Source organism: Simochromis diagramma, unplaced genomic scaffold (genome assembly GCF_900408965.1).
Source record: "Simochromis diagramma unplaced genomic scaffold, fSimDia1.1 OVJJ01000682.1, whole genome shotgun sequence".
NCBI lineage: Eukaryota > Metazoa > Chordata > Actinopteri > Cichliformes > Cichlidae > Simochromis > Simochromis diagramma.
Genome location: NW_024387359.1, coordinates 301,959 through 316,017, shown reverse-complemented (window position 1 = coordinate 316,017; position 14,059 = coordinate 301,959). Strand labels below are relative to the sequence as shown.

The following is a 14,059-nucleotide window of genomic DNA, read 5'->3' as shown; positions in this document are numbered from 1 at the left end:
TTTCAACAGACACCATAAAAGGCACAGCCACAGCATATCTGAGCCTTCAGAGAAAACCGAAGAAGCACATTGTTTCTCTTTCCCTGCGGTGACATGTTCAGGCTGGCATGCAGACATGCAGAGAGTAATCTTTGCTAATCTTCGATGCCAGCTGCGAATTATTTTTTATCATTCTATATCTATGTCTCACATACACACACATACACACACACATTTTGTGTTTCTTCAACCTGTGGCTACTCTTTTTGGTAACCATAGAGATGGCAGGTGGCAGTATCGACTCATAAAGGGAAGCAAGGAAGTGTACCACGGTATTGACCTTAACCCCGTCGCGACTCTAGCAGCCGTCCATTAATCCTCTTGAAATAACAGCTCCACAGTAGGGAGCTTGTGCTCTTTCTCTGGACCTGCTGGTTTGGACGAGCGCAAAGTCTGATTGGTTAGTTTTCCATTCCTGGATAGCAGAGTCACATCCAGAGAACCTGATGTTGTGCCTTCCACATAACTCTCTTTTTTAGAGTAGCAGCAGCAGCAGCAGCAGGAGGAGGAGGAGGAAGATGAGGGTGTTTGTGTGTCAGGCTTCATCTTTTGGTTAAGTGTTTTTCTTTTGCACAGGCATCAACAAGGAACAACATGTGAAAGACAGTGTGGACAGTGTGAGTATACATACATATGTTGTAGATGTTTGCAGATTTGCCACTTATGGTCATTCCTGGTTTTTGAATGCAGCCATATGCATTTATGACTTTTTCAAGTAAACTATATGTAAATTTAGTGAAATGGTGTGCATGCTTTTTGTGTTTGCTTAAAGGTTTTTGAAGAGCAGCTCGTCCTGTCTTTAGATGACGATGATGATGAAGAAGAGTACTCATCCTCATTATCTGGTAACTCTCTTCTCTTCTCTTCTCTTCTCTTCTCTTCGACCTCTGCTTCAAGTATTTTCAGATGATTTATTCACTGGTCCAACGTTTTGGCCCAGCAATCACAACTTTTTATTTTCCGTTTTAATATTACGGCAATAACTCTTCAGCATCTGGATTAAATGATGAATGGGTAATCCATAAAAGATACAACAACATATTTGTGGCTGCACTGAACAGCGGGGTGTGGGAACAGAACATATTAAGCTAGTACAGAAGCCTGGGGAGGAACTGTTTCTCTCGTGGTCTTAGCACAATATGCGAAGCTCTGTTTTGAATCACATCATTGGAAATCGATGCGGTTGCCGCTTCGCAGGCACAGACAGGGATGGGCTTCTGTATTAGGCACAGAGGTGGTATTCGTTTATTAAACGGACATATTGTCCTCCGGGAGTCTTTGGATGATGCTGGTTGTGTCTTTACCCGCACTGGCTCCATAATGACTCAATCCAGGGGTCCAGGAATCTGCCCTGTCAGTGGGACAAAGACAGGAATGGGGTCAGGCTTGTCCCACTCAGACTTTGTCTGAGCTATGAGATGCCCCCCCTCTGGTTTGTCGCCCTGCCATCCCCTCCCCCGATTCTCTCCTGGATCAAACAGTAGAGCTGTGTACTCGAAGCAAGAGGTGGAATGTTAACAAGCTAAAGTGTCCTCGGCTTACAAAAGCTGACATTTCAGATAAGACACATGCATTTACACTGATTCCCTTTTAAATCCAACATCTACTCAAGACTATATAAGCTGAAGCTCATTGGCTAGTAAAAAAAAGTTGAAAAGGATGCTTAAGTGTTTCGGGTGTCACCACGGTTACTGCGAATGCTAATTTTCCTGTGTGATGCTGTGGAAGAATGAAGAGTTTGTTGTAAACTTTGGAGAGACTCTGGTGCTACTGAATGGCGCTTGTAAATGCTGTATAAATGAAATTATGTGTGTGCGTTTACGATAAAGTGTCGGCGTCAAGTAGTGTCGCGTGAAAAACACGAGGCGTCGATCCCATTGTTTTCCACAGATTGCAGATTTCTCCTTATATTCCTCAAGTTCTTAAACTCTCTTTTGGCCTGAGTGCTTTAGATGGGATGACAATGTCTTGGGGCTACTGTGGTGAAAAAGTGTCATTTGGAGTTATTGTTTTTTCCAGATCTGTTGAAATGATCATAACAGTTTCTCATGTTTCACTGACATAACTCAGCGGTGGCAGTTATTGTTGGAGCTAGCTTGTGTTACGATTAGTCTACCAGCCGAGACTTGTGCTGCATGTGTCTGTCACCATTAGATCCAGTACTGGAATCGTGGTTCTTTGTTTTTGCCTGTGTGAAAGGTTCTATTTAAAGGTCACAGCAGATACATAAAAACAAGATAAAAGTCATGGAACTATATGAGAAGTCTGCCTTGTATATTTGAGCTCCATGTGCGCTACTTGTATGTCTTCACTGTGTGAGAGCAGCAAAGAGGAAATGCCTCTGTGATGCCCAGGATTTCCTTTACATTAGTGCAGCCATGGCAGGTCCAGACATCAAAGTCTGGGTGGAAAGTGCACTCATCAAGGAAGGCAATTTTCCACGTGTTTAAAATAAAAATGCCAACCACCACTCCCTCACAGTTGCCCAAGTAATTATGTACACTGTACACGTTCAACAGGACTTTACTTTGAGACATTGTTCAGGCTACTTTAAATTACTACATTTCATAGCGAAAGGGAAATATTGTGCTTTTTAAATACACTTAACGGTCACATTACTGTTGTGTTTTTTTTGTTTTGTTCTGCACAATATACAGATCATGTGGCAGGCATTATAGTGTGTATATTTGTATAAATACATGCAGAGTTATACAAAGAAGCTTAATCTGCCTTACCTTTAATCTAAACCAAATGCTCACATTTGCTAATTAGCACTAAAGACAAGATTCATCTGAAGTTAACTGGAAACCACTAATGCAGATTAGAAAAGAAGAAAAAATAAGATTCAGAAAAAAGCAAGAGAAAAGAAATATCTGAACACCAATAAAATATAGATTAAAATATCTGACAGTGTCATAGACAGGGGTGTCAAAAGTAAAAGCATTTTTTACTAGTACACATACTTGTGTTAAAATTACTTTGGTAAAAGTCAAAGCACTGATTCAAATTCTTTACCCAAGTAAAAGTGAGAAATTACAAGCTCTGGATGTGCTCAGATTAAAAAAGTTAAAAGTAGCTTTTTGGAGGGCAGCTATTTTTGTAAAAAGTAAACTGAACCTTGTGCTATATTAATAAAGTAATTAAATAATTAAATGATATTAACACATGAGAATACAAACTTTTTTTGAACAGGGAAATGAGTACAGTCCAACATTAAAGTGGGATTTCACAGGAAGGAACTCAGTCATTTCTATTCTGAGCTCTACTCCTGTTTATTATTGTGAGCTGGTTTCTTTGTGTACATGCTGTGATCAGCTGACCTATGTTGCTGCTGGTCTTTGTGGATTTACACAACTGAATTAAACAAGCTGTAAGCAAATTTTTCATAAGCTATCTTCTCTGATTTCCGTTCCCTACACTGGCAGTGTACTGTTTATACTGTCATTATACTAGACAGTATTATAAAAGTTGAATGAACCAAAGCATCATCATCTTAAATTTAATTTAATCTCTGCTACCCTTTATGTAAACCAACTCTGACCAGGAACACGTCACCGGCTGTGCACCAGCCCAGTACAGTGCTTTACTGTATTCACATCATATACAGATCCAGTGTCATATTTTTAAAAATGAGGACATTACATCCTTTGTCCGGCCCGTCTTTCTACATCTTTTTCTTTCTTACATCTTTCTCCATGTCTGAGTGAAGTTATCTTTTCTTCTTGTGAAATGCAACAGCTGCACCTTAAGCTAGCAACACACTGTGTGACAAACTGCACACAAACAGTTTGTGTGTTTGCTGATGTGTGTTGAACTGTTAGTGACACTGCATTTTAAATTACTTAAAATGCTTAAAATGCTTGCTCCTCCTCCTGTAGTGCTAGCTAGAAGCTGAAGTACCGTGACTGCAACTTATGTACATCTGGGCTAAAAACGTCATTCCAGATCATTCTGACCCATTTTAACTTGAGCATAGTGATATAAACGGTGCATAATTTTTTTTATATATTTGCCTTTTTCATCTCTGTGTAGGCAGAAAGCCCTTGTAATGGATACACCAATGAGATAGTCTTTCATGAGCTATTGTTACCTCCATCTAGACTAATATTGGTTTAATGTTTTGAAGTGTGGAGTAATGGTGAATTGTGCTGTTCTACTTAAGTACAGTAACCAAGTATTTGTACTTCATTACCTCAAACCTCTGGTCAGTATAATAGCTTGTTATCACCCACAAACCCCTCAGGGAGTCAGTGAGTGTATCTAAGGCGACCCCTTGCAAAAGAAGGGAGCTGCTGGGACCATAGACACTATAAACAAGTACCTAATGGTATGTTACCCACTGGTTCATCTTGTTATGAAGACTTAAACTGAGCTTTTTTTGTGATTTTAGTGTTTTGAAACCCAAGCTGATGAGTATGGTATGGATCTGACTGTGAAAGAGCACCACATGCTCATCGGCTAATGACTTATTCACATTATGAAATTCATGTTTTAGTCACTATAGTCTGAAACTAGTGATTGTCCTCTGGGAGTCATCACAAAAATGTCGATTGAGGTCACGTAGTGAGGGAGCACAGGACCGTAGACCAGTGTTTCCCAACCTTTTGGAGCCACTGCACATATTTCACATTAGAAAAATCACACGGCACACCACCAAACAAAAATGTCACAAAAAGCATATTGATCATTTTCCCCTGCGCACCAGGTAAAGCAGAATTGGCTCAGTTTGTCCCCATTATACCGTTTTTGCTTTCTTCTAGCCACTACTCATGCTAGGGACTTCATCTGGGTTGGAATTTTTTCCAGGGCCCAGGTCAGATTGACTATTTTTTCTTTTCTAATATTTATCTATTGCTATTACGCGCTGTGTTTTCTCACTCACAGCATGACTATTATATAATTTCTTCTTTGTCTTCTTCTGTTTTACTGGCAGTTATCAACCCATTTAATTAGAGCAGTTGTAGTTGTAGTACTAGTTGTACTGCCCTCTAGTGGAAGAGAATGTAATTGTTCTGCCCGTTACGCCGATCGCTTAGAGTACAAATCAGGTGGAACCAGATAATCTTCCATGACACACCTAACCATTTCTCATGGCACACCTATGTGCCGCGGCACTGTAGTTGGGAAACACTGCCGTAGACTTCTATACAAGCAAAAGTCTGTATGCAGGAAAAGGTGTCGTCCCCTGCTGGTCATTAACTCCAAGATCGGAGGTGTCAGCCTCCTGGAACTAACTGTTCCTTTCTACACAAACTCTGACCAGTCCTAAAACCTCACTTCTGTCTAAATACCAAAGTATGTAGTGTTTAGAAACTTTAAGACAAAGTAGATATTAATGTTATGTCGCCCTAAAAAGAGATTATTAATTGGCAAAATAGCTCCCGAATGCCAGAGGCAGCACACGCAAACAGATCCTAACCATGTATAATAGGCTCAGTGACCAGAAAATGTCACAAAAAATTGATATGGCGACAAAAGGAAAACAGATTAGATTTGAAAGGTGAGATTAAGACAGAGATGCGTGCCTCTCTTCAGTGCCAAGCAAGTCTAACAACTTCAACTCTGATTTCAAGTATTTATGACCTCTTCAATTTTGAAAAAAAAAAAAAAAAACATGCACATGGATATAAAACTTTGGCAACATTGTTTCTTTTATTTTTCATCATTGGATTTTTATGAGCTCAAATCTAAAATCTAACCAAGGTCACTGCCTGTATTTCTGAATATTGCTAAGAATGAGTGTTCATAAACACTGTGTTGACCTAGCACTTGAAGGAAAGAGAGAGAGAGTGATAGTGAGCATGACTCAGTGCAAATCAGTAATCTGCTTTTTTTCCCCCCTCAGAAAACAAACAGGCTGCCTGTAAGGATCATATGTGGAAGTTTCTATAAAAACAACCCCTTAAAGGTCATCACGTTTTTGCTTTATGCGTGTTAAGCCATGACATTTAAGCAATAGGATGACTGAATTATGGTTAAAAAAGACTTCAAATAACAGAAAAAAGCAGGAGAGAGAAGCAAAAATGATTCAAAGGTCTATTTTGATGACATGCTTTTTTGACCACGTCATGGTGAAGTTTCCTTGATTTGTTTGTGTGGATAAGTCGCCTGATTATTTTATCCTGCCCTTGAGAGCCGTCTCTCTCTAGTTTCTGGCTGATGGGGCTGATGCTGGGAGGAATTATTGTAATCAAGAGTGTGCAGTAGTTGATCTTTACTAAGAAAGTGGTGTGTGTGTGACAAGAAGAAGCAGTCTGTTTGAATTATTCTAAACCAAAGTGAATCTCTTATGCTTGTCATAGTAAATGGAGATCGCATGCCGTCCAGTGAAGTACAGAGCCAGTTCACTCAGGAAGCTGCCCACCCTCTGCTCTCTGCGATCCACAGCAGCGGCCACACCATCGCACAGGTCATACGTCATTCTCTTTCTTTTTAGTTATAAAATTTCAGTTTTTGCTTTGCTGCTTAATAAATTTCTTTCTTTTTGCTCTTTCCTGTCCCGCCTTATGTTTTCACCTCAGGCGAATGATGTTGACATTAAATACAATGTCAGCGGAGTGACGAGGGACAGTACAGGGACAGATGGCAGTTTATGGGATACCATCAACTCGGAGGAAATTCTTTTAGCCACCGATACCCCTCCGCCCTTTTCAGAAGACTTCTACCCATCCTCTGCATCCGGCTCTCCCCTGCTTTCACCTGTCGATCTGGCCCTCACAAGGCTGATCCGTCCCGCCTCCTCCGAGCAGGCCGATCAGAGAGGCAGTCCACCAATGGAGACCTGTGACCTCAGGTATTAATCAGATGTCTTCTCCGGTGCGTTGTGAGTACCGATAGTGTCTAACTAATTTGTCATTTATAACTCCAGTCCCAGTTTGGTGGCACTGGAAGTGGACAGTGAAGAAGAAAGCGGCGGGCCAAAGTCTCCACTTTCCCCACTCTCATCCGATGTGGAGAGAAGTGAAGACAAAGAGGAAACTTTCCCTCTTCCCTCTCCTGATCTCACTTGCACCCGCAGCCAGTCTGCATCAGCATATGAACCCACTTCACAAGTAATATACCATCCTCTCATTAAGTACTTCGGCTTATCCGTACATGAAGTGCTCTACAAGTTTTATACTCATGCTTTCAAACATTACTTGTTTCTCATGTAGGAACTGGTTGACGAGGGCCTTCGATTGCGATCATATTCCTACTCCTCCAAAATCAGCTTACGTCCGGCTCGTTTTACTCGAGATAACCAGGCCTCAGATATCAGCCCCGGTTAGTAACGCTCAGATCGTTGAGCATGATAAAAGTTTAACACATGACTAACAACATTTCCAATTAACCTTTTTATTTTGCTTTTTTTGTCTGTCACTGATGGGGTAGTCTCACATCATTGGTTGGTGAGAATTCTATTTAGCTAATTTTAAATTAGCTTTCAAGTGACAGATCAGCTGAACTAGATAGCCTTACAACTAATATAATGTACAGTCAACTCTAAGTAAATTAGTGGTTTGAATGGGAAATATGCTTGTTCACGTTCCTGCATTTGAGAACATTCAGCCTCTTGTCTGTATAGTAAATATATGTACAGAGAAAAAATATCTATCTTTATCTAAGGGTGGAAACAGCGGGTGTAAGCTAATCTACCTGCAACAGTTATAGTTCACAAATTAGCACGTTATGCATTGAATAAAAGGGGTGCTTATATGTGACAGACAAATTCTTGGCTGGAGTCAGTTATTTCTGGAGTCCTGACATCACAATGAGTGTACCAGACCTAGACAAGAAATAGTCTGGCAGAAAACTTCTCCTGGAAAAACACAATTTATCATTTTTAAACAGTGTTCTTTGTGCGGACTAAACAAATTAGATGGATTTTGCTAGCTTCCAGCAGAGCCAGGCTAGCTGTTTCCTGTTAAAATGGTGAGCCAGCTGGTAACTGGCTGCTGCCTCCAGCTTCATATGAAATGCGTAGACATAACAGTGGCAACCATTTAAAAAACAAAAACAAACAAACACTTTTTTCCCCAAATGTCAATCAAAGTTTAAGGTTTTTCTTTACATAGTTGTTGTTATGGCCCGTCTAGGCGCGGCCAGACCACAACATAAAGGGTGATCCATCCCCGTCCAACCCCAAGCAGCACGTCACACACTTAATATTTTGTGACAGTGATTTATTTACAATAAGTGCAGTTAAACAAAGGAAGGGAGCATATCATAACTTCAGGGTGAACCCAAGGCCAAAACAACAAACAAAAAGTAACCTATCTCAGGGATAAACACAACTTACCTACTCAAAAGAACTAAACCAAACGACAATCACTTTCCTCCCTGCCTAACAAAAACAGGAGAAAACTGATCAACCAAAAAGGCGGTCCACCCCTACATGCTCTTACATTAACATAATATTTGACACAGTGAACGGTCTGCCGGTTGGGTTGGGCCGAGGATGAATGAATTGGCAGTCCCTGGCGGTCTCTTCTTATCCGCTGCCTCCCAGTCCTCAGCCAATCGGTGTGAGCCATCCACCCTGGATGCACCAATCCCGGAGGAGCACCTGGACACTCAGATTCACACACAATTACGGTCACAGTCGTAACACCCCCTTTCCCAAGAATTAACATTACCCCCAAAATGTTTAATTCAAGGAGAAAGTGCTCTAGACAGGGTATCAGCCAACACGTTCTCTTTCCCTTTCTTGTACCTGATCTCCAAGTTAAAATCTTGCAGTAACAAGGACCAGCGCATAAGTCTTTGATTGGAGTTGCGCATTTGGGAAAGAAACACCAGTGGGTTGTGATCGGTAAACACCCTCACAGGCAGCACACTTGACCCGACATAGACCTCAAAATGCTGTAACGCAAGTAGTAAGGCAAGAGCCTCTTTTTCAATGGTGCTATAATGGGTCTGGTGTCTGTTAAACTTTTTTGAAAAGTAGCAGACAGGATGATCTACGCCGTGACCATCTTCCTGTAACAGAACAGCGCCTGCGCCACACGAGCTGGCATCAACTTCTAGTTTAAAAGGGCGCTCAAAATTCGGCGCAGCTAGCACTGGTGCACTGCACAACAATGCTTTGGCAGATTCGAATGCCACCTGACACGCTGGAGACCAAATAAAAGACTTTAAGGGGCTAACAAGATCAGTTAGGGGACTAACCACATCAGAAAAATTTCTGCAAAACCCTCAATAAAAACCGGCCATTCCTAAAAAACGACGCAGAGCTCTTTTTGTCTGCGGGACAGGAAAATCAACAATGGCCTGTACTTTCGCAGCAACAGGGCGCACTTGCCCCTGTCCGACCTGTTTCCCTAAATAAGTAATGGTGGCTTTGCCAAACTCACACTTAGTGAGGTTTAATGTGAGGGAAGATTCACAAAAACGTCTGAACACCTCAGAGAGCGTTTCCAGATGTTCTGACCAGGTTGGAGAATAAATGACAATGTCATCCAAGTAAGCCTCACAGTTTCTCACTCCAAACAATACCTTCTGCATCAGACGTTGAAATGTTGCAGGTGCGTTTCACAACCCGAAGGGCATTACAGTGTATTGGAGGAAATGATCTGGAGTTACAAACGCGGAGACTTCAGAAGCTCTGGGGGTTAACGGAACTTGCCAATACCCTTTTAGCAGGTCTAATTTAGTGACGTATGTAGCTGAGCCGACACGATCAATGCAGTCCTCCATTCTGGGGAGAGGGAAAGAATCCGGTTTTGTGACTGCATTAACCTTTCTGAAATCGGTACAGAAGCGTGGGGTGTCATCTGGTTTAGGCACCAAAATACAGGGTGAACTCCACGCACTGTTACTGGGCTCAGCTAACCCATGTTTAACCAGGTATTCGACTTCCTGTTGCATTAAAATCCGCTTGGTTGGATTTACTCGATAAGCATGTTGCTTTATTGGCTTATCAACTTCCACAACGATATCATGAAAGAGCGCAGACGTCTGCCGCGGATGGTCAGAGAAAAGCAGCAAATTAGCTTCAATCAGATCAAGGATATCTTTGCGGGCGGAATCTGACAGATGCGACAGAAAAGATTCTAAGTTCTCTAACACTTCTGAGTTTCGCAAACGGGCCAACGGCATACAACTGCTCTTGTCATTCAAGTCATCATCTTGCAAAACATACAATGGTGGTGCCGAACACACAGAGACAGGCGCAATGAGAGAGGTTTTTTCAGCTGCCGCGTCCTCTCTGGAAACATAGCGTTTAAGCATGTTAACGTGGCAAACCCTCAGTTTTCTCTTTCGATCAGTAGTTTTTACTGCATAGCTAGTGTCACTTATCCTTTTGTCCACCGCATAGGGACCAGAAAACTGAGCATGGAGGCTAGACCCAACTAAAGGAAGCAACACCAGAACTTTTTCACCAGGAGCAAAATGTCGGACCACTGTCTTTTTGTCATACCGGGCTTTCATGTTGCCTTGAGTTTGTTCCAAATTGTCACGGGCCAACTGACATGCATGGAAAAGACGCTCTCTAAAACTGCAAACATAATCTAACACGTTATGTTCGGCTCGCTGCGACTCGGATAACCACTTTTCTTTAAACAGTCGCAGGGGACCGCGCACAGTGTGTCCAAAAACTAGGTCAGCCGGACTAAATCCAAGGGATTCCTGAGTGGTTTCTCTAACAGCAAACAGCAAAAGCGGAAGTCCCTCATCCCAGTCTTTACCTGATTCAAGGCAGTATTTGCGCAACATTGTTTTTAGGGTTTGATGAAATCGTTCCAGTGCACCCTGACTCTCTGGGTGATAAGGGCTGGACGTTTGATGTTTAATTTTTAACTCCTTCAAAACCTGGGCAAACACTTTTGACATAAAGTTTGTTCCCTGATCGGTTTGAACAACTCTGGGTAACCCAAAAGTTGAAAAGAATTTCGTGAGGGCTTTCACAACATTCTTTGCCTTTAATGTACGTAATGGAATTGCCTCCGGAAAACGAGTAGCAGCGCACATTACCGTTAACATGTACTGGTGGCCTGATTTTGTTTTTGGCAACGGGCCCACACAGTCCAACAGAACTCTCTCAAACGGCTCACCCAGCGCTGGAATCGGGTGAAGAGGCGCTGGCGGAATCGGTTTATTTGGCTTTCCCACTACCTGGCAAGTATGACAAGAGCGACAATATTTCACCACATCTTATTTTAGTCCAGGCCAAAAGAAGTTACGTAATACACGGTGATACGTCTTTTTGACCCCAAGATGTCCAGCTAAGCAGGCATCATGCGCTAGACTGAGAATCTGGAGCCTATATTCCTTTGGCACCAAAACCTGATTTACCCGATGTAAATCAGTTGAGTCAGGAGACCAAGATCGCAACAGCACACCGTTCTCAATGAAATATTTTACTGGGGCTTTAGATCCCTCTCTGTCCACAACAGAGGAAAAACAAGGCACCAGTGAAGGATCACCCTGCTGTGCTTTGATCAACAGTTCTCTGGTAATATTCAAGCTCTGATTAATGTCCTCAGGAATCATTTCAGGGACGTCACATGTGGAAATTTTTACAGAATCAATGGGTGACACGAAAGAGTCGTCTTCATCAAGCGTAGCCATAAACGACCCCGACAAATCCACAATCTCACCCATTTTACGAGCCTGAGCACGAGTAATTGCGCACGCAGGAAACACCTCTGAAGCAGTGGAGCCTGAGTCAGCAGCAAGGGCAGGAACATCAACAACTTCTGGCGGGGGAAAAACATGCCCACCAGCTAGATCATTACCAAGAATGAAGGAAACTCCTTCGATTGGTAATCGCTGGCGCACGGCGACTTTAACGTAGCCCGACACTAACGGCGAGTGCAGGTGCACCATATGCAGAGGGGCTTTGGTGACACTCATTTTTATTCCCCACACTAGTATGTCGGAACCACAGGATGTTTTTTCAGACAAAGGCAGCACAGACTCTAGTAGAAACGAGTGGTACGCACCCGTATCTCTAAGAATCGTGACTGGCACTTTATCATTTTCTTCACCCGTCAACGAAACAAAGCCACATGCCACAAATGGTAGAAACTGCGGATCAACGTCAGTTTTCGGGTTTTGTTCGGCCTCCACGTGCACCTTTGGCGAGCAAGCGGTTTTAATCAAACCCACGCCTGCGGGGAATTTAGTGCCCCTCGCTTCTTTTCTTTTTAATACTGGACACGCAGCAATCAAATGTCCTGAGTCGTGACAATAAAAACATTCTCGACCGTTTGATTTAGCACTAAACTGAGATACGTTTTTACGCACTGCTCTCGGTGACCTTTTTCGTTCAGATAGATTTTCCTGAAACGAATTCTGTGCACAGAACACACTTTTGTGCGTTAAAACAAACTCGTCAGCCAGGAGTGCCGCGTTAGTGAGAGACGACACCTTTTGTTCGTTTAAATAAGTCACGATGCGTTCCGGCAAACACTTTTTAAACTCCTCCAGCAAAACAAGAGTTTTCAACTCTTCCACGGTTTTAACTTTACATGAACAACACCATTTCTCAAACAACACATTCTTTTCTCGCGCAAACTCAACAAAAGTCTGGTTAGCAGTTTTATTAAGAATCCTAAATTTCTGTCGATATGCTTCAGGGACAAGTTCATATGCCTGCAGCACAGTTTTCTTAAGAGTTTCATAGTCTAAACTCTGCTCAATAGACAGGCTTGAACACACTTCTTGGGCTTTTCCCACAAGCTTACATTGGAGTAAGAGGGACCAAAACTCTTTCGGCCACTTCAAAGCAGCGGCTATACGCTCAAATGCACTAAAATAGGAGTCTACCTCAGACTCTCGAAACGGGGGAACCAACTTGATGTGCTTACTTATGTCAAAACCAGCAGAAAAAGAAGCATTTGTGCTTGATGACGTTGGGGAAACAGCAGCTGAGCCCTTTTCAAGCTCAAGAGCCCTGATACGGAGATGCATAGCTTGCACTTCCAGCTGCCTATTGCGGGTCTCCACCTCTTTTATGCGGAGCGTGAGGCGCAGATCCTCAGTGGACGTACCTTCACTGGATTCGGAAACCCGATCAGCATCCGGGCCAGCAGCAGACTCATCAACTGCGTTAGCAGCCGCTTCAGATGCAGTGCCATCTGCGCCTGTCACTGGCTTGCTTTCCGCATCATCTCCCCGTGGTAGAAGCACACCTTTTTCCACTAGCTTTTCAGCCAGGGTTTCCTTCAACTCTGCCTTGCGAGCACTGTAAGACACTTCCACATCGTAAGAGTTAGCCACAATGAGCAGGTCCGCTTTCTTACATTTGTCAATTTTTACCCATGAAGGTGCCTCCACAAAATCGTCAAGTGAAAACTCCATTCTCACACACCCCCCACACAAAAAAATAAAACCGCTAACCAGAACAAGACACGCCAACCCCACATACCAACAAGCGAGAAAAGAGACGGAACGAGCCCCCAATTATGTTATGGCCCGTCTAGGCGCGGCCAGACCACAACATAAAGGGTGATCCATCCCCGTCCAACCCCAAGCAGCACGTCACACACTTAATATTTTGTGACAGTGATTTATTTACAATAAGTGCAGTTAAACAAAGGAAGGGAGCATATCATAACTTCAGGGTGAACCCAAGGCCAAAACAACAAACAAAAAGTAACCTATCTCAGGGATAAACACAACTTACCTACTCAAAAGAACTAAACCAAACGACAATCACTTTCCTCCCTGCCTAACAAAAACAGGAGAAAACTGATCAACCAAAAAGGCGGTCCACCCCTACATGCTCTTACATTAACATAATATTTGACACAGTGAACGGTCTGCCGGTTGGGTTGGGCCGAGGATGAATGAATTGGCAGTCCCTGGCGGTCTCTTCTTATCCGCTGCCTCCCAGTCCTCAGCCAATCGGTGTGAGCCATCCACCCTGGATGCACCAATCCCGGAGGAGCACCTGGACACTCAGATTCACACACAATTACGGTCACAGTCGTAACAGTTGTTATTAGTAGTTTTTATTCAAAACAAGTTTACGAAACTGAATGAAATAAAAGTTTAAGTACTGTTTAACAGCTTTTAGCTTAGAGTTGACTGTACA

General features: G+C 42.7%; 2 protein-coding genes across 6 annotated transcripts in view; one reads left to right on the top strand and one right to left on the bottom strand.

Moving 5' to 3' along the window:
* The window catches only part of arhgef28a (Rho guanine nucleotide exchange factor (GEF) 28a), a 57,190-nt gene that overhangs the window by 17,527 nt on the left and 25,604 nt on the right, over positions 1-14,059 (top strand). For all 5 annotated transcript variants that reach the window (XM_040007250.1, XM_040007251.1, XM_040007248.1 and 2 more), the window contains exons 8-13: positions 616-656; positions 812-884; positions 6,342-6,448; positions 6,561-6,832; positions 6,908-7,091; positions 7,194-7,302. In XM_040007250.1, the coding sequence (XP_039863184.1) occupies positions 616-656; positions 812-884; positions 6,342-6,448; positions 6,561-6,832; positions 6,908-7,091; positions 7,194-7,302 (786 nt within the window). The remainder of the gene's footprint in view (positions 1-615; positions 657-811; positions 885-6,341; positions 6,449-6,560; positions 6,833-6,907; positions 7,092-7,193; positions 7,303-14,059) is intronic.
* On the bottom strand, positions 8,185-13,352 carry LOC120718658. The gene is made up of 2 exons (XM_040007254.1): positions 11,214-13,352; positions 8,185-11,173 (listed from the first exon to the last, which is right to left on the bottom strand). The coding sequence occupies exons 1-2, from the start codon at positions 13,321-13,323 to the stop codon at positions 11,163-11,165; spliced, it is 2,121 nt and encodes a 706-aa protein (XP_039863188.1). The 5' UTR covers positions 13,324-13,352; the 3' UTR covers positions 8,185-11,162.

Excerpts from the sequence above, each read along its gene's own strand:
- LOC120718658 (XM_040007254.1), bottom strand. The coding sequence starts at position 13,323 with ATGGAGTTTTCACTTGACGATTTTGTGGAGGCACCTTCATGGGTAAAA.